Raw genomic sequence first — 26105 nt, forward strand, 5'->3', positions numbered from 1 at the left:
GGAAACATTATGCTTTGGGGGTGTTTTTCTGCTAAGGGAACAGAACAACTTCACCGCATCAAAGGGACGATGGACGGGGCCATGTACCGTCAAATCTTGGGTGAAAACCTCCTCCTCAAAGCCAGGGCATTGAAAATGGGTCGTGGATGGGTATTCCAGCATGACAATGACCCAAAACACACGGCCAAGGCAACAAAGGAGTGGCTCAAGAAGAAGCACATTAAGGTCCTGGAGTGGCCTAGCCAGTCTCCAGACCTTAATCCCATAGAAAATCTGTGGAGGGAGCTGAAGATTCGAGTTGCCAAATGTCAGCCTCGAAACCTTAATGATTTGGAGAAGATCTGCAAAGAGGAGTGGGACAAAATCCCTCCTGAGATGTGTGCAAACCTGGTGGCCAACTACAAGAAACGTCTGACCTCTGTGATTGCCAACAAGGGTTTTTAAACCAAGTACTAAGTCATGTTTTGCAGAGGGGTCAAATACTTATTTCCCTCATTAAAATGCAAATCAATTTATAACATTTTTGACATGCGTTTTTCTGGATCTTTTTTTTGTTATTCTGTCTCTCACTGTTCAAATAAATCTACCATTAAAGTTATAGACTGATCATTTCTTTGTCAGTGGGCAAACGTACAAAATCAGCAGGGGATCAAATACTTTTTTCCCTCACTGTACATTAGAGGTTCCTTCTTGAGTAAGCACTTTATCCTGGTCAGGGTCCCGGTGGATCCAGAGCCAATGGCAGGAAGACCAATAATTTTGGCTTAGGAACTATTACAGTTTTGAAATAGAGACAGAATTCACAACAATAATGAACTGCTGTCACTGCTTCCCATATTGATTCTGTGTGTTATGTGTCCGTCCTCTTCTGTCCTGTAAAATGCACGATTGGACAGGTTCGTACAAATACAGCCCACTAACTGAATCTTTCTGCTACACCCGTGTTTGCAGTACAAGAAGACGATAATAAGACATAATTGATAAGTATGCAGTTTGAGACACAGCTTAAGACTGGTGACACCCTGTATGAATCGGAGCTGAATAAAACTCCTGATGGATGGGTTCAATGCAGACTTAGTAGGAGGAGTATTACTGACCTCTCTGTGTGTGATAGCTGGTAAAATAGGGATGGTCTCGTCTACAGTCGCAAGCAGCGTTCTCAGAGCCAGTCCCACCTCCTACAAGCACAACCAGCACAAGTTAACACTACATCCAATCACTAAACGTGTGTGTGTGTGTGTGTGTGTGTGTGTGTGTGTGTGTGTGTGTGCGCGCGAGATCTCTTACCTTCACCATGGGCACGTATTCTTCAGGGGATGCAGGTTGGATCTTACTGGACATCTCAATCACTGCCTTCACCAGTCCAGTCACATTCTCATAGACCTTATCGTTGGAGCGGTCGAGATTAGCTGTGGGTGGTGGACTAATCTCCTGAGGCTGGAGCTGGTGAACAAATAGTGCAGAATTGAGAGTACGAACCAAGCATATGGATGGAGGGGGTCGTTTTTGCTGCTGTGGTTCAAGAGCAGAAAACATTTCAGTGGATAGAAACCACAGCGGGTTTCTGATCAAGGAGTGCAGTGCTGAGATCTGAACACTAGATGGCAGTAGCATTTAAAAATGAGACCAACTCTAACGAATCACGTGTAATATGGTGCCAAACAGTACCTACGTTAATAAGCACCGCATAAATCTCTTATAAAGCAAAATCGTTCTTTTATTTTCAATCATTATCTTACTAGTTATAAGTCGGTCACAGCACATTCATGAACTTTGTGACAACTTTTTATGACGTATTCAATTCATTCCTATTCGTAACTCTAAAGTGAAGCTTTAGAGGCTATACATTAGTGCTTTTGAACAATGCAAAAATAAAGAATAATAAATGTGCACACAGTTGTGCTCAGTCTATTATCATAATAATCGAGGCCTGTTGTCTCTTTATAAAATATTTATGCAGTGCTAAATGTGACAAGTGTGTTATAAAGGCCCAGTGTAGGTAACTTTAGAGAGCATTACCAGAATCTGTCACTTCATCTCTAGACCACGTTTGACGAAGTTAAGATAAAGATGACGGGTAAGAGATACAATCTGGGCAATTATGTATCCGAAAGTTGAAGAAATTACGTGTTATTTATAGTAGGGATATGCCTTCTTTCTGCCTAAATTTAAGATTCAAATACCTGTAAGAGTTAGTGAATGGATGTATCTTAGCTCAGTATTTAGTGTATACTCCTACTATAAGAGCGCGTGCGCTGACGACATTTAAAATTCAAACTTTGGGAAAGTTGTAAGTGCCACAGAGTCTAGATGTAAAAATCTAATTTGAACAAACTCTCAGTGGCAAAACATGTTTATAATAATCTGATATATTCGCTAAACTGATGAAAACTGTAACGTGTGCTTTATGCAAGAGCGGCAGACAGCAGGTAATAACGTGGGGCAGTTAAGACGTGTCGCTTCTGTTATAAAACAGGCTTTGAAAAGCACTTGACATTATATTACTTATAAGAGTTGGACTGGAAGTTACTAGTAATGTATTATCTCTCCTTTGTCCTACGAGCTTCATATCTGCTCACTCCCACATTAGAGTTTGGGACGTGGTGGCTCAGTGGTTAAAGGCTCTTGGTTACTGATCAGAAGGTCAAGGAGTTCAAGCTACCACTGGGCAAGGTCCTTAACCCTCAATTGCTCAGCTGCATAAATGAGATAAACGTAAGCCGCTCTGGATAAGGGCTTCTGCCAAATGCCATAAATGTAAATGTAGAGTAAAACACGCCTTCTCTATGACGCTGTTTCTTTCTGCATCTTCGCATTTTCTCACGGACTTCCCGTGCACATAAAAATGATAAATGTCTGAACAGTGTTTTCTGTATTCGAATACTGGCTCCTCAAACAGGGTATCTGAATATCTGTGGACATCCCTAGTTTATATTGCTTTTTTTTTGTCGGTTAAACGATATAAAGTTGGTACGCAGAGAGAAACCCCAAACCCGCGTGTCTTAACAATAACAACAGTAAAACCCGTGACGGTACAGAGACATAAACACGTTTATTTCCCCCACTTTGACCAGTTGTGTTGTGCGTGACACAGGACACGTCTAAGTTAAAGGTACAATAAGTAAGTAAGCCTACAGATGTCTTATTATAGAAGAGAAATAGAAAAGTACGGTGATTTCAAACACTGCAGAAAATGAATATTTTAATTTTTTTTACATCACTATGTAAATGGTCACATTCCTTAGCTATCCCTCTGTCAACGTTTCATGATTAACTTCCTGCTGTGGTGACTTTGTATTACTGAATGCAAATGAAAGACTACATTGGTATTTTTAGTTGAACGTGTTTCCCACAATACCCCCCTCATACTTTCTTCAGAATCTTCAATCCTGCAGGTTTTTATTCCAACCAAGCAGGAGCTACACCTGATAATGACTGAAGGCAAAGATGAACTAATTAAACAGGTGGAATCAGGTGTGGCTCCTGCTGGAATAAAAAGCTGCAGCCATAGCGTGCAGGTTTTAATTAGTGCACTGATATCTGCACAGTCACTTCACAAAAAGGATCCAGATGTGCAAAGCTGATCGAGACATACCACTGATCAACTGTAGCTGAAAATGTCTGTTTTGTTTATGTATCCTGTGTCTTAATTGCTCAGTTAAATGATGGACATATCGGGTAAAAATCCCATTTAAGTCCATTTCCATTTCAAGTCCATTTCAGTTTGAGATAAATATGAAGTATTTTTGGAGAAATACTTATGCATGGCACTGTAGTTCTACCTCTGGCTGGAGTATGAGGAGTTTTTCATGGTCTTCATCAGTTACCCTGGATGTCTATATATAAGTGGAATCAAATCAGGCGAATATGTTTATATACAATATATGCTTGCTCGGTAAACAACGTTGACAGAGGATTTATCGTGGAATATAGCTCAAGTTTTTAAATAAAACTTTAATTACTGTACCTTTAAATTCCTTTCTAATTTCTACTGTTAGAGCACGGACTACAACATACATGATGACAGTAACTGTAGTCTCACACTCATTTAGTTCAGGGCAGACACACAGGTGTATATCAATGTATAGTATATTAATGTCTTAATGTTGATCACTACGGCGAGATGACTCCCTTTAACATGCAGATGAGTGTGAGAGCAGCAGTTTACTAACTGAGACATACACACGTAACCGACACACACAAGTCCTTACCCTCCAGGGCTACGTGCAGCAAAAAGCAGGCGAGTGTGAGGGGGTGAAGGAGGGATGCAGGGAAACAGAACAGGAACAAATAATTAATGATGCAAATAATAATAATAATAAAAAAAATAACATGCAAACACTCACAAATAAGGAAAAATGCTGTGCTGCATGATTTAGGGCTTAAATGTAGTACGATTATAGTTTGATTTAAAGGCATAGTCTTACTTCTTTTTTTTTTTTTTTTGGTGTTTCAAATCTAAAATGAAATGATGTGTGCTTCAAAGTAAACACAAACAATTTTGGGGGTTTAGAAAAGTCTGCTAGTTTAAAGGCCTTTCTTGAATTGTTCGGGACATTTTCAAAACAAACGTAAAACTGCCTGGAAGGTTTTAAACACTCGGGCAAAAAGAAAGGAAGCAACACCGACTCTTTATTAAAAAAAAAAAAAAAAAAAGGAAAAAAAGAAAAAGAAAAAAGGCTGAATAAGTGTGCGCTCTGCACTTTTGGTTTGGCTGGCAGCATATGTGGACCATGGAGCAGAGGTCACAGTCCTGCGGTGGAAAGGAGGTGGTGAAAGAAACCCTCCAGTTGGCCTAAAATGGGTTTTCCCAGAGGTGGAAACTACATCCGATTACTCCCTTCATCCAGCACTCCATGAACTTGAATCTTTTGTGTGTGTGTGTCCACATAGTTAGTCCTTTGTGGGAAACCAAAAGGACTTAAATAATATAATGATTTTACATCTTTTATTTGAAAAACTGAAAGAAGTCTGCTTGGTTACTTGACTTACGAATAAGGTCAGATTTAGATGAAGGCATTAATTAGCTCCAGTAATCACGGTCAATGGAAGACAGAAAAAAAAAGTGTGGGTGTTGGGGCAGAGGCTTTTGGGCCCCTCTTTTCCTTGTGCATGGTTGGGAAAATAAACTTTCCCCTGTTCTGCTGACGAGCAGCAACTCAAGCCACTTGGCTAAAGGAAGCAGGGGAAATTCTGAAAGTTTTCAGTTCTCTGTGTTGCACTTTTCACTTTTCCATCTGTTTGGCTCATCTGTCAGTCAGTAGTATGTCACAATAACCATGCAAAAAAATTAAAAAAAAAAGATGCAAAAATAAGGAGGAAAACCAAAGCGTGTGCTTTATGCCATGCTTACAGATTTGTTATGTGCAGCCAGACTTGAGTGAGTGAGTTCTGTGCAGCAGACCTGACTCATGATAGAAAGCGCATGCTTCATAACTGAGAACTGAACGCAAGCGTACCTTGACGCCCTCGTTATAGCTGTCCACCGGGCTTATGCTGGCTGTGCTGCTCAGGTGGCTCTGAGCTCCAGGACGAGGAGGCTTCTTAGGTGGAGCTACAGGATCTGCAGAGGAAATGTGGAGAGCACGGTTAGCATTTGAGTCCAATGTGTAGGAATCTAGGAGGTCAAAGTAACAGATACGTCATGAAAAACTGAGTTAGAACAGAAGAATGCGCATCTAGTCTCACACATGCTCACACAACCAAAGTTCCTAAATTATCACAAATAACAAAAACGGACAAATGTTAAGAAACTAAAAGTGTAAAAATCTAAATCGTATCTGTTCAAAATAACATCTGTTCATATCTTAGAAATACAGTTTAGACAATTTGAGAAAAATGCTAGTAGGCACTGAAGACACACTTACCTGCTTTGCCTACAGGTTGGTATACATGCTGGTTTCCCGTCTGGGGAAAAAAAAGAAAAAAAAGAAACAAAAACAAGCATTTAGGGCTTTGCTCACTCGCCCTGACTCACTGTCCAGCCCTGATTTTTACTGCAGGCAAGATTACAGCTGGTTTTACTGGTGGGATTGAGTGGTTTGCGGTGAAAGCATGCATAACTCAGCTCCTGACGCACTTGTACATCTCCAAAACACTTTCTATCAAACATACAGAAAGTTCTGTAATTACTTGGAGAAAATGTGCCTGGTTTGTGGGTCGTGTTTTTGGAGATGGCATGTAAAATAGCCACTTGCGGCTGCTGCTCCTGCCGGCACTCCTCTAGCCACTAGTTCTAACCTTTCACTATATTCTCTCAGGAGCTGGACTGGAGCAGAACACAATAGTAAATGCCCCCCTTCATCATCAAACAGCTACGTTCTGCACTTGGGTCACGTCTAAGCCTCTTAAAATACCGTAAGGTGCCAGGATGTATATGAAATGCAGTGTGTCTGTACTCAGCATGACCTTATGGGATACAACACAAACAAGCAAAGGGTTATGGGAACTCACCAGCCCCTGGAGAGCACCGTCTTCCCGGTCTATACTGCCCCTGGAATTCCTGGACTCCGGCTTCTGAAGACACACACACACCACAGAAAACACAAGACATAATTACACCCCCGATTCTAAGCACAGACGGCACTGAAACATGATAGTTCACTTTTGGTGTTTCCTTTAAATAGCATCTCTCATATTACAAAAGTACAAACAGTTTCCTCTGTCATTATATGGATAACATGATAAATACCTCCCTTCTCCCCCATACACAACAGTTTAAGTATAATCTTGTGTATAAATATTATGTTATATCCACCCCAATTACCAAAAAGGCAACATTACACACAGACATATGTGGGTCTGGTATCCTAATTACAAATGTGCAAGCAACATCATGCCTTATGTAGTCATTTTCATGTCTCGTGATCTCACTTCAGGTAATAAACTGAACATCCAAAACAAACCGTCCACACATGTCCTCTTCAAACCTATACCGAATCCTCACCAAGCCTTACAAGCAAACAGAAAAGAAAAGAAAAAACAGGAACCACAGCTGATCCAAAAAATAAACAGTAATAGCAGCTCTGAGCGTCTCGGTACCGGTTTTCCGAAGCAGGATTTGAAAAGGTGCATCCTTGGAGCAGAGCGCGTCCTCAGCACGGCGAGGAGAGAGTGAGGTGAGCACCGTTCCATCAGCACGACCGCGTGCCGGAGAAGGACTGAGAGCTGGCTTCTTTCTGGAGTGTGGATTAAATGTGCCTGACTGTAGCACGCAGAGGAAACACACAGCCAAATGACTCCCACCAGCTCCTGCTCTTTTCCCTCTCATCCCACTCCGGCTCCCTCGAACACGTCCCACTTCTCCCTCCCTGCCTCTTTTCACTGTTGTTTTCACAGTTCTCGAATGAAGTGACCTTTATAAACTGCTTATATATGACCAACAATGACCGGTAGGATTTCACAGCTAGATTTAGAACTGTGGGCTCTTGGAGAATCAAAAACAAATCCTTCTGATGGTCTCATCCCGGGAGAAAACTAGAGAAGTACAACATCTTTGAGATCTTTACCAATCTAAGAAAGACGTTAGTCACAGGGATTTTCCATGATCCGAATCAGGACCATGAAAAAGCTGCCAGCATTCAGGCAATTCAAAAATAATTTAAATGAAGTTTTATTTACATAACACTTTTAACAATAGACATTATCACAAAACTTTAGCTTTAGAGAAACCCAGGTGTAGATCCTTAATGAGCAAGACAACAGTGGCAAGGAAAAACCCCCCGAGACAACACGAGGAAGAAACCTTACGAGGAATGAGATTCAAAAGTGAACCATCTTCTAAGTGGCACTGTATAGTGGGATTATAAATAATTACAGTACACAGTATGTTGAAGTGTGTTTACAGGATGTTCAGGATGAGCACAGATCCACTGAAGCAAGGGTGACACTGGACATAAACCGTGCAATTTTCTCTGCTAACTCAGTGATGCAGTGAAAAGGCATCCAAGACTGCTCAAGATATTCATTTCTAAGAAACCTTTCTTGATAAATATGGAGCTGAAATTCCACCAAAATTGATGGTGTTTATACAGAGAGTAACCCATATACTGCCTGAGGAAACTTTTCAGATTGTGGGGTTAAAATGGAAACACAACGGTCGCTTCTTCCACAACAGCAGCCAGGCTGTTTCTAGGGGAGGAGTCTGATCCTGCAGGCCTGTCTGATCCCCACACGCAACACATTCAGGATTTATGGCTTTGTTTTTCATATTGCTATTTTGCTCAATCAAGTCCAAATAACAAGCAAGCAAGCACACACACACACACACACACACACACACAGAGCTAAGGGATTGTTTTCTCTGTGGGACAGAAGCAAAGAGCTGAACTGAGCTGAAGACCGACCCAAACTCAATTCCGCCATACGCTTCGTCCATGTGTTGTTTTGTCTATGTAATAAAATTTACAGCTGATGAAATGCATGCCATTAACCATGGGTATGTGCTCGAGTTGAAGGAAAGGTTTGGTGAAAAATCTAACTCTGCAATTTCCCTTTTATCCCAAATGTAGTCGATCGTAGCTAGGATATATTTTAAATGTGCAAACTTGCGTCTTTACTTTTGTACTGGTTCAATGGGCAAATATAACTAAAGCCCTTCTTATTCAAAACCATAAAAAAAATAAACATGTTCTTCCACCCCTTCCAGTTTCTGACTGATGCTAACTGGGTAGTTATGAAGGCAGCCATCTTTGAGAACCAGAACCACTTTTCTGGCCTTTTCACCCACTAGGAGATTCCTCTCCAAGTTTGAAGGTCGATGACAACAGAGTTCAAATTTAAACTTAAATCTATAAATACAGACTATCCCAGTTACATTACATAGCTTAACATTACAGTTGGATGCATGCATTAATGTTTTGGCATGTATTGATGGAAAAAATTCTGGATCAGTCATTTAGGGAAAGATTTTGCAACCGTCAGTAGCTACATTAGACTAGTAAACATATAGTTTATACAGTGCTTTAAACATCCGGCACACACGGTGAGGTGAGAATAAGCTGAAATTACCAGGAAGCTTTCCTCCTGCTCCAGCCAGCGTTGATCCTCCTCCATCTGCTGTTGCTGCATCATCAACCTTTCCTCCATCAGGTGAGCCGGCATCCCCTGACCCAGTGCCCGCATGTCCAGAGCTCCTCCCTCCTGAGACACACACACAAACAGGTTACTTCTAGCAGTCAGATCAGTCAGTAGAGAATATTTGAACACAAGATATATATATATATTATATATATATATATATATATATATATATATATATATATATATATATATATATATATATATATATATACACATACATACACACACACACACACACACACTAAATAATTATAACACTAAAACACACACCAACTGCAACCATAATACATATAAATATGCATAATAAATAGGGGATTTTTTTTTTTTTTTTACTTCTAGCAGTGATGTATTTAATACAGGTACTTATAAAGTAAGTAGCAAATAATTATAATCTTATTTTATATAGAGATTTTGGAGTAAAAATGAAAAAAAGATACTATAAATCTTTGCAAAATACTACAAATAATGATAACATCATAAAAATGGTAAAAAATAATACTTCGCCAGAACGCTTTTCATTTAAATTTAAAAACACACGTACAACTTATAAATTATTTTTTTCTGAATGTGCGCAGAATCGATTAATCACAGCGGAGCAAGTCAGAGTAGTCAAAAAAAAAAAAAAGAATTCTTCTCAATGCAAAAAGCATTGACACACATCTGCATGGAGGTTTGTCAAAAAACAGTACGTAGTTTAAACAAGAATTTTCCGAGTTGTGGACGGAGATGAACATATTGCAAATCCAGATAAAAAAATAAAATAAAATAAAAAAAAAAAAAAATCACACAGCAGCACCTGAAATGGATTAAAGTCCCAAAAATAATGCCTTCCAAACAGTACTTTTTTTTTTCTTTTTCTTTCTTAAAAGAGTGGAACATAACAGACAGCTAGTTTGAAAGACTGAGACCAGAGATCCCCCTACATCATTCATGTGCACTTTTAATGGTGGACTGAGGACTGATGGGTGATGCTCACCTCCATATTAGGAGACCACACAGGTACGTCTTGTCTGTGGTGGTTCCAGGTCTCGTGTGGCTCCAGAACAGACGCCTGGGCCGGGTATCCTCCACTGGGCATTGACGGCATGCCATGAGAGCCAGGGTAACCCGATCCCTTCAGCAGAGCAAAGTACAAATCAAAACAAGCACAAACGCCAGTGGAAATAAAAGCACAAAACAGCTGTTTTTCTGCTCAAGAAGATCGTCTCCAGAGAGAGAAAGGTTATTTGTCTTAAATATATTGTTATGAATAAAATGTGATCTGCAGAAAAAATTCCCCATCACATCCATCAATGACTGCTGCGGAGTATTTACTTGACCTTTGACCCAGAGACCTAGATGCGATCTCGACAGTCTGGTCTCGATTCTTCTCTCTTCCAACGGAAGTAATAAATGAAAAGATATAAAAATAACCTCACATTAGCCAAGGTTTTTACTCAGACTCTTTGTAAGGCTAAAAGTGAGCACACTTTGGAGGGATAACAATAGAATCTAAATTAAGTTTGTTGTTAATGGGTTTTTGTTCTTATTTCATGCAAAGGAACTTTGTCATGATAATAATTCCATAATAATAAATCAGTTGTAAACGAATCAAACAGAAAATGACTCCTGACATGTTGAGGTATGATGAATTGCTGCAGAATAGCTTTATTTCTGACTTTCTGTACAAGAGCAGCAGGAGCCTGGTAGTAATTATGTCCTTTTTATTTCTTTTTTTTTTTTTTTTTTACATAAATCCACTGTGATCAACAGTTTTGAAATCACAAATAAATTTCACATGGAAAGCTTTTCACTGAACTCAACATGAATTTATATGCACTATGGGGATCCTGACCTCATGCAGCATTCCTGTTATTGAAGCATTGAAGATCTAAAATGGAGGAAGTTCGAACTTCGTGCAGGTGTGAGGATTTTATATAATACCTCCTGACACTCTTTTAACAAAATAAGTACAAGGTATACAAAAACTAACACAAATGTTCAAACTGGTATAATGCAAAGGACTTGTATTAATTACACCTGTAGTACCTTTAATTGACGAAAATTCAAAGTACAGCAAAAGTGCACCAAAATGAGGGATCATGGACTTTTGGTCCTCATTAAACATCACACACAAGTTTCATAAGAAAAACACAAACTACAATTTGCTACTCAGAACAACAGCAGTGAGCTGTGCCAGAGCCGGATGGATTTGAGATCAGATGTGAAGCTAAAATCTAATGAAACTATTAGGATTGAGCAATGCATTATATCACAAGGTCTCATCGATGATGTAATAAGAAGGATATGGGGCAAACTATTGCACACACACACACACACACACACACACACACGGAGGCAGATAAGCAGCTTCATAATGTATTTCTAATTCCAAAGTCCTTAATGCTTGACTGGCTTCATGCCAGGTTTCCTCTGAATACCCAACATGGTAAACAGAAAAGCTGTGACTTCTCAGCTTTCATTTAAACCAAACATACCACATTTTGCTGCTTTCGTGTGTGGTGTGCAGTTACCTGGTAATGATTGTGCTGGCCTGCATGTTGAGGACTCGGGAAGAAACCTTCACTCGAACGGGGACTGGGATAACCTGGTCGGCTTGGCTGCAGCAAAAATTAAAACAAAACAGAAGTCAAAAGAACGATCTAAAATGCTCTAAGTGCCAAATCTGAAGTATATATATCAGTTTATCTTTGAACACATTCTTCACTGAACGCTGTTAGCATTTCACTTCACTTTATACACAATGGAAACTGGACAACTATGACAGCGAATTTTAAAAAAACATGAGGTGCTGCTTTATTTTAGCTGGCAGTCCAGAGACAGCTGACATCTCATTGAACTTTCCTGGATAAAGACTCTTCTACTGCTCTGTGGAAAAGAGATCAGCTAAGGCTTTTCTTACTCACCGAATAGATAGAATGTGCCTATTATATGACACTGATAAAGGTACATTAGATAATCAGAGCGATACGTTAAAGTAAGATGGAACAGTGTTCTGGCTAGTGTGATCTTTGGAGGCTCAAGTCTCAAATTCCAGTGTTTAGTATCAGAAGCCTGCGTTTATAACAGACTGTTCATTTCAAAACACACAACATAATAAATCACAAATACTTTCCAGGCTGTGAAGAATTTTACAGCCACATTGGCTATTAATGCACCTTCTTAAGACTAACTGCAGCAACAGGTGAATGGTGAAGGGCAAACTTCTAATGAAAAGAACACAAACGACCTAGAGAAACAGTCAGAAAATGCCTTTTCACCTTAAGTCTCAAAACAAATGGTTATTATACTGCATGAATGCATAAATCTCCCACCTAAAGCAATTTGTTAAAATGATGTGACGTGAAACTACAAGGAACACTTAAATATTATTAAAAACATACTGAGATAATATGTCAAGAGAGATTTCTGGGACTCAATGCAATGAATCCCAGAGTGATTTGTAATCACCTCATAAGTGCTATAATAGATAAAAGTACATCTATAAATCAGATAAGTCTGCAGAGGTACCAAACAATAATCGAAATTATTAAGAATCTGGTGGAGGACCCTTTAATAATCACATAATTCAAAGATAACTAAAAACTTTGCGATATTGGCATGCTATCTTTACGTTTTTCTGGTCCCGAAATTAGCTCAGCCTTCAGTTACAACAGACCTGCTAATAAACTGCCAGTAAAACAATACTGGTGCTTTAAAAATGACTCCTTTAAGCATCTAGCATGATAATCACAGGGTATCTTACTTTGGGAGGCGCATCATCTGATCCACCCGAGTCCCACGACACTGTGACTTGACGTCTCATCTCCATGCGCATGCGCTCATCCTGCTGAGCTTTCTCCTCCTCCAGAATAGTACTACACAGAGAAGGAGATAAACAAGAGATGAAAGGTATTTTAGTCAATTAAACGGACATCACTCTATAAAAGTGCGCTATATTATAATCTCAATATAGTTCCATCTTCTTTAAAAAGTCATACATTTTTGTAAGAGATTTGAACGTTTCCACTTCCATCCCAACACAGTATAATCCACAGTAACCTCTAACTCTGACCTTTAGTCTTTTCTGCTCTCTCTAGTGTTAAAAAAAGGCCGTTCAGGATCCTGTCTGTACTCTGCTGTAGCTCCTGGGGCCCAGGGACAGGTTACTGAGAAGACATTAGTGTTGGATAGTCCCTGCCTGCCTAGAAAAACTGTCATCAGTACATTGCTCTAAGGTTTAAGTCTGATTTATACCCCTACAGTCGCAAATCTGCGCCATTTTGCTTTTGTGCTAGTTCTTGTTTGGGTCTCATCCCAATTCCAACCCTATATCCTCCAATACCCTGCTTGAGCAATCAGCGTTTGCTCTACACACTACATCACAGAATGTGTAGTTGAGTTTATGAAGGTGTGAAGCTCCTCTGTGAGCTGTGTTTACCCTGTGCATCTTATGCAAATACACCGACATGCATTACTGCAGTATAAATCAGCTCTCACCTGTGCAAGCTTCCCTAGTGATATTATATGGTCATCTATTCAAAATCTCTATCTGTTTTCCTGAAAATTCTTTCTCTCTCTCGCTCAATAAAAAGTAAATAAGCACTGCATTGTTAACATAGAGTCTTGCACCATAGTGGTGGCGTGAAAAATCGTCTTTAAATTTTGCAGTAAAACAGTGACCCCTGGTGTTTCATAGTGCACACAGACAACCACACCACTTTTAATAAAACAAACTAATCACAGGTGTAAAATTTCTGGCTCTTCTCAGGTCTTTTAACAGCGCTGTAAATCACCGTGTGTGTAAATCTACTGCATACAAGAAAAGCAGGCTAACCTGAGCTGGGTCTTGAGTTCGGTGAAGCGTGGCCTCTTGCCCGGGTCATACGCCCAGCACTTGGTCATTAGGCTGTAAAGGGTGGGGGGGCAGTTTGGAGGCATGGCCAGGCGCTCGCCGTTCTCTATTCGCCCAATCACATCATTGTTCTTCACACCTTGGAAGGGCTTGATTCCGTACATCAGTATCTCCCACATGCACACACCTGAGAGAGAGAGAGAGAGTAAGTATAATATCTAAATAGTTATCAAATCTATCCATGTTCAGGTTACTGCCAGCACTCATGTCAAAAAAGTTACAGAAAAAGATCCAATTTTTCAATATTCATTTTCACACATGTATCAATATAATAAAGCTAATGCTGTTTATACTACTAGATCATTTAAACCTTATGCTAAAATGCAAGTTATTTCAAAGCCTAAACAAAAAAAAAGTCACACTCAAAGCAAAATGTTTTAAAAGAAAAATCAAATAAGTGTCAGAGACACGCTGTATTCAAAATAGGATGTTAAAATGCAAAATGTTTTCAGTCGCCTAGCCCACTGCCATGGCAAAGAACAACTCCTTAAACATATAAACGCATCTACACATGATCATTACATGGTGACCTAATTGATCATTATATAATTAGTCAAAAGTATATATAAATAGGTCAGTGACTCAATTAACTAATGCCTACAATGTTTATATTACAGAACCCACCACACCACCTCAATCATTATAACAGAGAAGGAGTAGTACGACATCTAAAAGTTATAAACCGTCCAACTTACCGAACATCCACACATCACTGGCTGAGGTAAAGCGGCGGAAGTTTATGGATTCTGGTGCCATCCATTTGATTGGCAGTTTCCCTTTGGAGGCTATGGAGAAAGAAAAAAATAAATAAAAAAATTCACAGTTTGAACCTCATAAATGTTTAATAAAAATAAAATATGGTTTAAATCCCCAAAAACAGACAAATGACCATGGAAACCAATTTATGGCTTGAATACATGATGTACAAATAAGAAACATTATATATCTATATCTTTCTACTATATTGTATGGCTCATATTTGTCACATGTAGACATATGAAATCTTCATATTCTTAGCTATTAATTGAATAACCTCTACTCACAAAGTATTGAGAAAGTCTCAGACTTAGATGAAAAGTGAGTTTAGCCCAAATAACAATCCGTTTTTTTTTTTTTTATTGTACACATTTATCCTGGACCACCAGGGGGTGCTATATGATAAGACCATGAGCACACTAGCTCATCAACCCAACCATCGCATCTGTGTGAGGACCAAATTAAACAATCCCGACTGTCTGAGAGGTAGTATCCGTCTGATGCTCAGTGAAACCAAGAAAACATAATGTGACCCTGAATTGACCTGTGTATTTTGGGTGGCAGGTGATTTTTTTTTTTTTTTAAGTGCAAGCTGCTAAACTAAGGAAAAAAGCGGAAGTCGCCTTAGTGTCTGTATGGCTTGTAATTAATTTGTTATTACCTTTGTAATAGGAACTGTCCTCCATGTACCTGGAGAGTCCAAAGTCCCCAAGTTTCACACAGTCTGCGGAAGACACCAACACATTCCTGGCAGCAATGTCCCTGTAGGAAACACACACAGATAGAGACACCACACGAATAAGCGCATGTATCATATTATACACATACACGACAAGCATACATATTAACACCTAATTGATTCATTTTATAACTGTCGTAACTAAACGTTGTGGCAGTAGGGACATGGCCATGCACTGGCTGTCAAGCTGAAGATGACCAATGTGTAATGAGTGACTGTCTCTGTGTGGTGGCTGGAAACCTATTTACGTGCTCTCTCTATTTCAGCAGGCTGTCAGCCACCAGTGAGAGATGGAGCCCTGCGGAGCAAACCTGAACTTGACCCAAAGAACTGAAGTGCTTGTGTGTTTAATTTAGTTCTAGTTTGTTTAAAATTAATAAGCATCGCTGAAAAGTGTCCTGTCTTACCTGTGCACGAATCTCTTGCTCTCCAGGTAAGCCAAAGCTGTGCTCAACTGGTAGGCATACAAAATCAGTGATGCCAGATCCAGGTTGTATTTCCTTACTTGTAAGAACGACCTCAACTTAAGAAAACAAAAAAAAACAGAGATATATATACATATTTTTTTAAATCACCAAATGTTCCGTTAACCATGCTGAGTTATGTGCAGAGACTATTAACTGAGGTATTATTATATTAATCCTGGTAATGCCTTGATGATTGACGAGCTAATCATAAGCAATTAAATCTTACCTCGCCAAGGGTGCACAGTTCCATGATGATCCAGACCGGGTTCTCTGTGATTACACCGATCAGCTTGACGATGTGAGGATGGTCAAACTGCCGCATTGTCACTGTGGGATATGAAAAAATTTAACATTAACTCAATTTCACAGTTTGTAAAACCAGAGCCAGTGGATAACTGTTCGCTGAAGTCTTCTGACTTTGAATAAAAAAAAAAATATATATAAATTTTTTAAAAATGATAAACGATCACGCATTACAACGAGGGCATTCATTTAAACCTTCTAGCTGGAACTCCTGTTAGAGCTGCTGTTATAGAAAACGAATCAACACCATCTGACCAGAATCAGAATCGAGCATTCAACAGTGCTGTGATATAATAACCGTTACTGCTGAACAACAGCAAGGAACAATGTTGCTCACTTTATCAGCAGTTAAATGTGCTGAATACCAGAAACAAGCACGGATATTATATGCTAGCAGACCATTTAATAGTGGATGCTGTACCTAAGAAGCGAAAACTATTTTGCTTGATGCAACTATTTACACTTTTAACATTGACATTAGGCTAAACTCAGACTTAAGTTCAACTGGTTGCTGTGGTTTCAAAGTGGTTGATGGCAACACCAGACTTCCTGATTCTCACACAGCGGTTTCCGTGCAACTTCAGTAAGCTGGTAGGTCAACATTTATAGGAAGTCATGAAGTATCTGCTCTTAGTATGCGGTGTACTACTCACAGGCTTCTTGCAGGAACTTCTCCCGCACGCTATCCGAGGTGCAGTTCTTGCATGTTTTAATAGCCACGGACAGAGAAGGGTTCTCCTGCAAATCACACAACATACAATTACCAAATACCATTCAGCCACAAACCATGAGTCCAGTCAGGATGTGTGAGGGGAACTCAACTCTGAACTTCGTGTGGATTGATTTGAAAGAAAAATCCTTCACATCAGTCTGAATATTTATGTTGTGCCTTACATGGTGTGTTTTGTATCCAGACGTTTTATAGTAGATTTTTTAGCTTCCTCAAAATGTACTCTAAATAATGGGCAGAAATAATGATACTGGGCAAATTAGGGGTTGAAACCTTATATCATCACAAAAAACAAAGCATTCTTGGTAAATTGCAGTAAAATTGGGTTTAATGGTTTGGTTAGGCTGTGTTGGTTCCGAGTCGTTTCTGGGAAAGGGGTGGTGCTCACTGGACTGGCGTAGATCCCCTGATGCACGTCTCCAAACTGCCCTTCTCCAATGCAGCGGCCCAGCTCGATGCGCTCCCGCTGGATCTCATAATCCCTGGCTGCACACACAAAGCACATAACACACATCATTAAAAAGTCAAACAAAGAAATGTCAGTTTAAAAACAAAACAAAACTAAGGAACCACGACACCGCATGCTACTACTAGAGCCGAAAGGCCACTGATTTATTTATTTTTATCTTCTAATATCAGAACAACACAGCATTTCGCAAGGCAATGACATGCAAACTGCCTTACAGATAACTACACACTGGAACACTAGTATGTATGGCTGAACTGCAACTTTACAAAATAAAATGTTTTGAATTCTTGATTGTGATTGGTCAGAAGCTGTTGATTAATCGTCTATAACTGCAGCTCTGACAATAGTGCCGAGTGCAAGGCAAATCACAGGTGCAAGTTAACGCACTTGTTCTAATACGTTTTGGCATTTTTAAGAGTAATAACTTACACAGAGACTTGTAGGACATTCAACATAAAGAGATTTTTAAAAATGTGTGCAATTGTTAATTGTTTTCACAGACATTAAATGTAATTTTATAACAGAGTACACAATGTCATGCTTTAACTAATAAAAAAAAAAATCGACTGCTGTAGTATAAGAGGAATAAACCACTTTGGGATGTGGTATTTCCTCATTTGTCTGCTAAATGAATATATGTAAATGTATTATAGGAAAATGTATTTCAGGGTAGGTAACAATAACTCCACATCACATCACCCTGTCGTTGATCACTTTACTTTAACAGCATGCCCACAAGTGATTTGTTCCTTACTTATTAAATTAAAAATCAACCGAACACAATACATTTCTACTACTACTCCAACTACTACAATATTGTTTTACAGCCACACTGTATACCTAGCTTTCTCAAAGTTAAGCAGGTTGTTAGCTAATAGATGGGTGTGTAAACTGACATTGCGACAAAGATCTGTACAAGGTGTAGGCATGCTGAGTGACCTGGGCTAATATCAGTCAAACATCTCGCATGCAAGAGTGCTGCTACAGCATCAACTTCACTCTTTTCCTAATAAAACTGGACTTAAGTAGTAAAAAAGACAGATATTTCTCTTAGATCAGCTCTCATATTTGAGAAGTGTGAGTCAGATTAACCTCAGGTCTACTGCAACAAAACATGAGCAATCAGCACCGTCACAAGAAGACAGAAACAAGAAAAGGGAAGAAAAAAAGAAAAAAGAAAAACAAGAAAGGAAGGTTACCTTTGTCTACTCCATACCACTCGGCTGGGGGGGTTACAGTTGGGAGAAAAGTGAGAGAGCGGGCTTTTAGAACTGATCAGAATCAGACACAGAGCATGAAGGAGACAGAATAATAGAAAAGATGACTAGAAGCACAGGCGTAGCTTACGCTGAGGAGACTCAGGACACCAGGGATGCTTCCTCACCACTTTTTTATTACAAGCTTAAAATAACTCGCAGCAAAAAGTGATCCAGTTGCTTTCGAATAAGATCAGTTTAGCCCGTATTCATGCTGTTTAGTTTCGGTAATGAAATGTCGCACTATGATTAAAAACTCTCTCTTAGATGTCTATAGATGTCACAGCTTGTTGGTCCTATCAGGATTCTTTTTCCTAAAAACAAATGTTTGCATCACATACAGCAGCATGATCACAGAAATGTATCCTACATGTATTTCCTGGAAACTATGATCATGACATTGTGACATAAATGCCATTAAAATGGCCAGTTTATTCAAAGCTACATTAGTGTGGACTTAACCAGGGGTAAAAAGTAAAGTAAATCTTTTCTTGAGGAAAATAAAATCACTTCAGAAACTCAGCGCAAATTGGATTAGTTTTTAATTATATAATTCTGTTTGCCCCCCCCCCTTGTCCTCAGCATTTTTCAAAACAAAATCATGCCCACTTCATACTAGGTCCTAGTTAACACCAGTGAGCTTTAGGAATAAGTAAAGTGATCTGACTATTAGCTGGAGAGGTTTAAAAGAGAAACACTACATAAACATAAACAGGACAGACAGTAAATGGTAATGAATGACTACGCAGGCACTACAGAGTGTCATGTAAGCAATGCAAAATTATGTAGATATCAGAGAAAGTCATCATTTCAACATTAAATGCTTTTCCGTAAGACCTATTCTTACAGTGTAATTTGAGTGCTGAAGAGCGAGGAGAGTGCCTTTGTGTCTCACGCACAGACAAAATGGGGGGGGGGGGGGGCCCTTAAAATATTAGCTTAATCGTTCTTCTTGGGGACTGGACAAATGTCTCGAAAAATTTGCACTCTAATTAGTTCTACTTAATCATTTTCACACATCACCTTTGAATCCTTTTTCCCCCAGGGGCGCTAACCAGTAATCGAACAGTATTTTAGATGAACATATTTAAATTATTTTAGAGCAGCCAAACGTCCTCATGAGTTCGAAACGGTCATGAAGTTCTCATCGTGGTGGAGAACTAAAACTCTGCTGGGCTGAGTGTTGTATCTTGTGATGTGCCTGTAGCAGTATTTAGTGCAGAGGCTCTCTGTGCATCACACTCACATGACCCTGAGCACTAGCATCCTTAAGGCACTGACTCACTCTGCAATAAGACTCCTGCTCCACCTTACTACTGCCCCCTGTAAGCATCATACAGCCCACTGACGCATTTACACTTAGCATGGCACTGTACAGGACTGAATATCAGGCTTAAAGTTTCTGATGTAGGATCACTTCCTCACCTGAACATTACTGCTATAGTAAAGCTAAATAGTTAACCTCTTCCCCAAAAACATGCACATGACAGAAGAGAACTGAAAACACCACTGTGGGAAATTTAGTGCCAAGGAAAGTATAACACACCTGATTCAATTTAAAAATGATGAAATGTGAACCTTTAGTTTTGTTAGCAACATGGCTAAACTTAGCAAAGACTTTACTTCAGGTAACTAATTGATTGTTAAACCTTTGAAATGTTGACTTTAGCCAGCTCATTAAATCTGACTGACTATGCCCACGCATTTTTATTTTTTCAACTTGACTCAGAGGCCTACAGCAGTAAAACGCATACAGTGCTGTGAAAAAGTATTTGCCTCATCCTGATTTCTTCTGCTTTTTGTGTATACCTCATACTAAATTGTTTCTGAAATCAAAACAAAGGCAACCTGAGTAAACACAAAATACAGTTTTTAAACAATCATGTTATTTATTGAAGCAAAAAAGTTATCCAATAACAACTGGGTCCAACAACTGTTGGGTGTGAAAATGTATCTGCCCCCGTAGTTACTAATTCCCCAAATCTATGAAACTGCATTCATAATGGGGGTCAGCTGGACTAGACGCAACCAGGTCTGATTACTGCAAACCCTGTTCAATCACATCAACACTTAAATAGAATTTTTTCAACAGCATGAAGTTGGTTAAAAGGTTTTACCCATTAACACACTATGCCAAAGTTGAAAGAAATTCCAGAAATGATGGGGAAGAAGGTGATGTATTTCAATCAGTCTGGGAAGGGTTACAAAGCTATTTCAAAGGCTCTGGGACTCCAAAGAACCACAGTGAGAACCATTATCTCCCAAATGTAAAAACTCTGCACTGTAGTGAACCTTCCCAGAAGTGGCTGACCTTCCAAAATTCCTCCAAGAGCACAGCGACTACTCAACCAGAAAGTCACAAAAGAGCCAAGGACAACATCAAAGGACCTACAGGCCTCTCATGCATCAATAAAGGTCACTGTTCATGACTCCACTATCAGAAAGACACTGGGTAAAAATGGTATCCATGGAAGTGTGGCGATGTGAAAACCACTGCTACCCCAGAAGAACATTAAGGCTCATCTGAATTTTGGCAAAACACACCTTGATGATCCTCAAACCTTTTGGGAGAATGTTCTGTGGACTAATGAGTCGAAAGTGGAACTGTTTGGAAGACAGGGGTCCCATTACATCTGGCGTAAACCAAACACAGAATTCCACAAAAAGAACATCATACCTACAGTCAAGCATGGTGGTGGAAGTGTGATGATGTGAAGATGCTTTGATGCTTTAGTTCCTGGACAACTTGCAGTAATTGAGAGAAACATGAATTCCGCTCTCTACCAGAAAATCCTAAAGGAGAATGTCTGGTCTTCAGTCCCTATGTTGAAACTAAAGCACAACTGAATTATGCAGCAAGACAATGATCCAAAGCATAGGAGTAAATCCTGATCCTGATCAGTAAAGACTGATCTCTAGTTATCGGAAGTGTCTGGTTGCAGTTATTGCTGCTAAAAGTGGGTGGCACCTTTGTTTCAATAAAAAAACAACAGTATTGTGTGTTTACTCAGGTTGCCTTTGTTTTATGTTGTATTTCGTTTGAAGATCTAAAACTATTTAGTATGACATATACACAAAAACAGAAGAAATCACCTATACAATTCACAGCATTGTATAGGTGTTTTAAACATCGAAATTTCTTATTTAGGTGAATACAACAACTACACTGTCCAACTCAGGGTTCATTCCTGCCTCTTGCCCAGTGCCCACTTTGACCCTGACCAGGATAAAGCACTTACTTTATTGTAGGAAGGGAAAACCCTTATATACTGTAGGCCTGAAAATGAAAACCTTTCTTAAATCAAGTAAAGCTCTAGCATTTCAAAATCTGTTTGAACCCAACGTTAGTTAGTATGTCCCAGTACTTGCATACTCTTACTACACACTCAAAAGTATGTACGTTTTCTTCACAAAAAGAGTACATACTTTCAGTGCATAGTATAAGTAGGTAAATTGGGATGCAGGGATGTAATTTTCATGATTGCCATTAAAACAAAACATTATAAGAGAAGGTCAGGGAGTTAAAAGAATATTGTTGAGAAAAAAAAAGATAAGCAAAAGAAATATTAAACAATTAATAAAATCTATTAAACAGCAAGTTATTTGTTTAGCTAATGCTAAATAAATTATTTAGAACACCTACACACTCATTATACCAAAGATCGGTTTGTGCTGGATGCAGATGTGAATTATTTGAACTCTATGGTTGTTTTTTTGATGCCTTACATTGCAAAGCGACAGTAACATCAGTACCACTGGGGAGAAGAGTAATGAGAAAAGCGTTCCCCTGTTAAATGACTTAAACACCCTGAGCATTTGATTAGAAACTCACTTTCTTTAACCATTAAAATAAAGATTATAATTTAAACAGACTGGAGGACTATGTAGCCTAATGTATTGTTCTGAGAGTGATGTTTTCAGTATGGTTTATTGTTTTGGTTCGTTTGTGTCATGCTTGTGTTTTACATTATATGTAGATAAATAATTCGGTAATCTATAATCTACATGCAAGAAGCATATTCTTGTCTATTACCACATTCCTAACTGCCTTCCCAGAGAAACTGACTAAGTACTCTGGTATTTGGGAGTTGGATATTTTAAAAGTTCTCTGGCCACCACATGAACAAACCAAACAAGCCAGGCAGAAAAAAATCGGCTCAGTGAGCCATGCTCACAAGAGTTTTGGCGTGAGCCAGACAGCGACATCTGGGTCCCAGGACAGTCTGTGACACACACACACACAAACACACTCTTACTGTTTTTCATACTCAGTGTAAATGAGTTAGCAGTACTTACTGGAAGGCATTGTGTATGTGTCCTCCTCGTCTATGATCTCTGCATAGTCGTCTGTTTCTGTGGGGAGACAAGAGGCAGCGGTCAGAACGGTGCGTCACAACACAACAGCGGCCAGTCTGAACCTACACACCACCTAGAGCATTAAACAACCGTGTGCTCTTCCACTGGCCCCAAATGAAAATAAACAAGTGAGTCAGCCTGGAAAATCCTACACAATCACACTCACACAACTGGACACACACACACACACACACACACACACACACACACAGACTAATGCAAAGCTCTAAAGTGTGGCTTCTCTCTTTCCACTCTCTCCACGCAGTCTGCTCATGTACTCGTGTGGTGCATATTTATCTGTCTGCCTGTCTGGCCAATCACAGAGCAGCACAATTGTGTGAGGGAGGAGAGAAGGAAGGAAATGACTCTATCCCTCCCTCGCTCGTACGATTTAACAATCCGTGTCATGAAACAATCTGGGTCACTTCATTATTATTATTATTTTTTTTTTTTTTTTAAGTTGTCCCCCCAAAAGCTAAGTTGACTGGCCTTTGTTTAAAAAAAAAAATAGAATGTGCATGGAAATGGAAAAGGAGAGATGTATACAATATTTATTGAGTGCTGAAAGCTCTATTGCAACCTGCACAGAACGAAGGACACAAAAATATACAGATCTACAATCTAGGCTATGACGAGAAAAAAAAAAGAAAAAAACAAGGCTACATGTCTACAGTGTTGATTGACACATCTAGCTGTTAGCGTCAAATCAAGGTGAAAACATGCAAGATTAAAAGGCGTGTGACTTTACCATCCCCACTAATATCTTCTGCAGGTCCCGAAGATGGCATGCAAACAGAGGAGGCACAGAGGGAGGGAAAAAGAGGAGAGGTTACTGCATCATAACATCTTCAAGTGCACATCACATTCGACATAGAGGTTAATAAAGGTTAATACAGACGCTCTTAGCTGTCCGGTGAAAAAGCACTGAAAGCAAGAAGGTATATATCTGTAAGGAATTACGCAACAGAGTGGTGTTGATGGAATGTGTGAGGGTTTGACCAAAGTTTGGACACGGAGACCAGCGTGATGCAATTCTGCCGACACCTGGAGCATGATCAACAAATATAGCAAAATATTGTTAGGCGTCCAAATTCTCAGAAATCAAAAGGTAAATACACAGACTGTGGTCCAATCTCTTTTCCCGAGGAATGTGGTGGGTGTCCAGCAAGGATCCGCAATTTTAAAAGGCGTTTTGTAATTATAACGTTCATAAATTCAGCAAAGAGTATTCAAGTATTCCAGTAAGACTGTATACTTATACATACATATATAAGAATGCTGTATACTATAATGCATAATAAATGAGAAAACAGATATATATATATCTTGGCAACTTGGCATTATAAGCCACTATATATGTACAATATATGTACATGCCACTAAATATACTCTATGTATATAAGGGTTTTTTTTTTTCCTGCTTATTCATCCAATTATCCAATCAATCAATTATGAGGCGACCACACAATGTGTAAAATCATACAGATACAGGCAAAGAGCTTCACTTAATGTTCAAAACTTCAGAAAAAATGTGATCTCCGCAACTTTCAACATGGCATGCTTGTTAGTGTCAGACGGGATGATTTGAGCACTTCAGAAACCGGAGATCTCCAAAGATTGTCCACACACAACAGTCTCTAGAATTTACACCGAATGGTGCAAAAAAAAAAAAAAAAACTAAAACAAAAAACAAAAACAACAACAAAAAACATCCAATGAGCAGCAGTTCTGTTTGTTGATGAGAGAGATCAGAGCAGAATGGTTTAAGCTGATAGGTAGGTAACTCAAACATTTTACAACCGTGGTGAGCAGAAAAGCATCTCAGACCACACACACAATGCATTGAACCTTAAAGCAGATAGCGTACAACAACAGAAGACCACAAAGACTCACGGAAACTGGGCAGAAACTGGAAGAAAAAACCCCCCCCAAAAACACATGATATACTTATTCATGGTCAAATCTTTATCCTCAAAAATCACAGAACAGTCAACTTCCAAGGTAATGCCAAGGTTTTGCTTTATTGCGTCCAGCCATAAACTGACCAGTAAGCTGCAACTGATCTGCTTATGAACCATATAAATAAAAAAATGGGACTAGCTAATTCATTCCTATCACGAAAATACTTTAAATGTGGTATAAAAAGTAGGTTTAAAGAAGAATAATTTACTATTACTGTATGCCTTGAAGGATGATGACTAACTAATAATGTTATTAACGTTAAGGCATCAGGCAATTGTAACAAAGGATCTGATGCTGTTTCTCTTGTAATATTCATATTGTAATATTACTGTTATTAGTGAACAGCCTCTGAGGAATATAGCGCTAGTAACATCATATTATTAGGATTGCAAAGGTTGGTCATGATTGGCCTTGGACTTCTGATACAGTTCAAAAAAGAAGCAGATGCATGTCCATTTATAGCTCAGTATTGCCATGTATATAGCTCTGATTAACATTTCACTTAACGTTCTTCATCACACTCTCAAATGAGTACATTTTATTCCACATTACATATGCCATATTCAAATACCTGATCTAGTAAACAAACACTAAGCAGAGCTCTGACATCCGGAGGTTTTCTCTAGCGGTGAGAGTAGATGAAACCAGCAGTTGTAGTTTGAGTATTTAGACATGCTTTAAAGAAATGTAACACTGTTTATATTCTCTCGTGTTCCCCTTCAAGACCACACACCCGCACGTGAGATGAGAAGGAGTTGGAGAGTGGGAGTAGGACGGGGAGATGGGCAGAGGGAGTAGCTAATAAGACGAAGGATTACATAACAGATATTTCTGTTTGTTGGGTAAGTTGCCAAAAAACATTCAACAGAAAAGTGGTTAAAGTAAAAAATAAAAAAAGAAACCCTTATGGGTTAGATTGCCATATAACAGCCCAATTAAGCACAATGTAACATTCAAAGTAAGTCTCGAAGACTATAAAATATAATTACGTTAGACAGCGTTTCGTTTGTATGCGCTTGTTAGACAATATAAAATAAAGTGTTGACGTGGCCTCCAGTGCTCCAGTCCTCTGTCTCCAGCGGTATCCCATAA

The 26105-nt window shown here is 39.1% G+C and overlaps 1 protein-coding gene across 6 annotated transcripts in view; it reads right to left on the bottom strand.

Annotated features, from left to right (window-relative positions):
- ptk2aa (protein tyrosine kinase 2aa) overlaps window positions 1–26105 on the bottom strand; it is a 113372-nt gene that overhangs the window by 2608 nt on the left and 84659 nt on the right. For 3 of the 6 annotated variants that reach the window (XM_053613278.1, XM_053613277.1, XM_053613275.1), the window contains 18 exons: window positions 23800–23817; window positions 22992–23048; window positions 17359–17456; window positions 16894–16978; window positions 16164–16264; window positions 15878–15993; window positions 15393–15493; window positions 14671–14760; window positions 13898–14102; window positions 12827–12938; window positions 11595–11681; window positions 10058–10195; window positions 9010–9141; window positions 6454–6516; window positions 5868–5907; window positions 5460–5563; window positions 1288–1443; window positions 1098–1178 (listed from right to left, as the gene is read on the bottom strand). In XM_053613278.1, the coding sequence (XP_053469253.1) occupies window positions 1098–1178; window positions 1288–1443; window positions 5460–5563; window positions 5868–5907; window positions 6454–6516; window positions 9010–9141; window positions 10058–10195; window positions 11595–11681; window positions 12827–12938; window positions 13898–14102; window positions 14671–14760; window positions 15393–15493; window positions 15878–15993; window positions 16164–16264; window positions 16894–16978; window positions 17359–17456; window positions 22992–23048; window positions 23800–23817 (1784 nt within the window). Of the gene's footprint in view, window positions 1–1097; window positions 1179–1287; window positions 1444–5459; window positions 5564–5867; window positions 5908–6453; window positions 6517–9009; window positions 9142–10057; window positions 10196–11594; window positions 11682–12826; window positions 12939–13897; window positions 14103–14670; window positions 14761–15392; window positions 15494–15877; window positions 15994–16163; window positions 16265–16893; window positions 16979–17358; window positions 17457–18638; window positions 18663–22991; window positions 23049–23799; window positions 23818–26105 lie in introns of all 6 variants that reach the window. The other 3 variants (XM_053613276.1, XM_053613280.1, XM_053613281.1) reach the window with 2 other exon arrangements.

The sequence above is a fragment of the Ictalurus furcatus genome, chromosome 24 (assembly GCF_023375685.1).
Source record: "Ictalurus furcatus strain D&B chromosome 24, Billie_1.0, whole genome shotgun sequence".
Classification (NCBI taxonomy): Eukaryota; Metazoa; Chordata; class Actinopteri; order Siluriformes; family Ictaluridae; genus Ictalurus; species Ictalurus furcatus.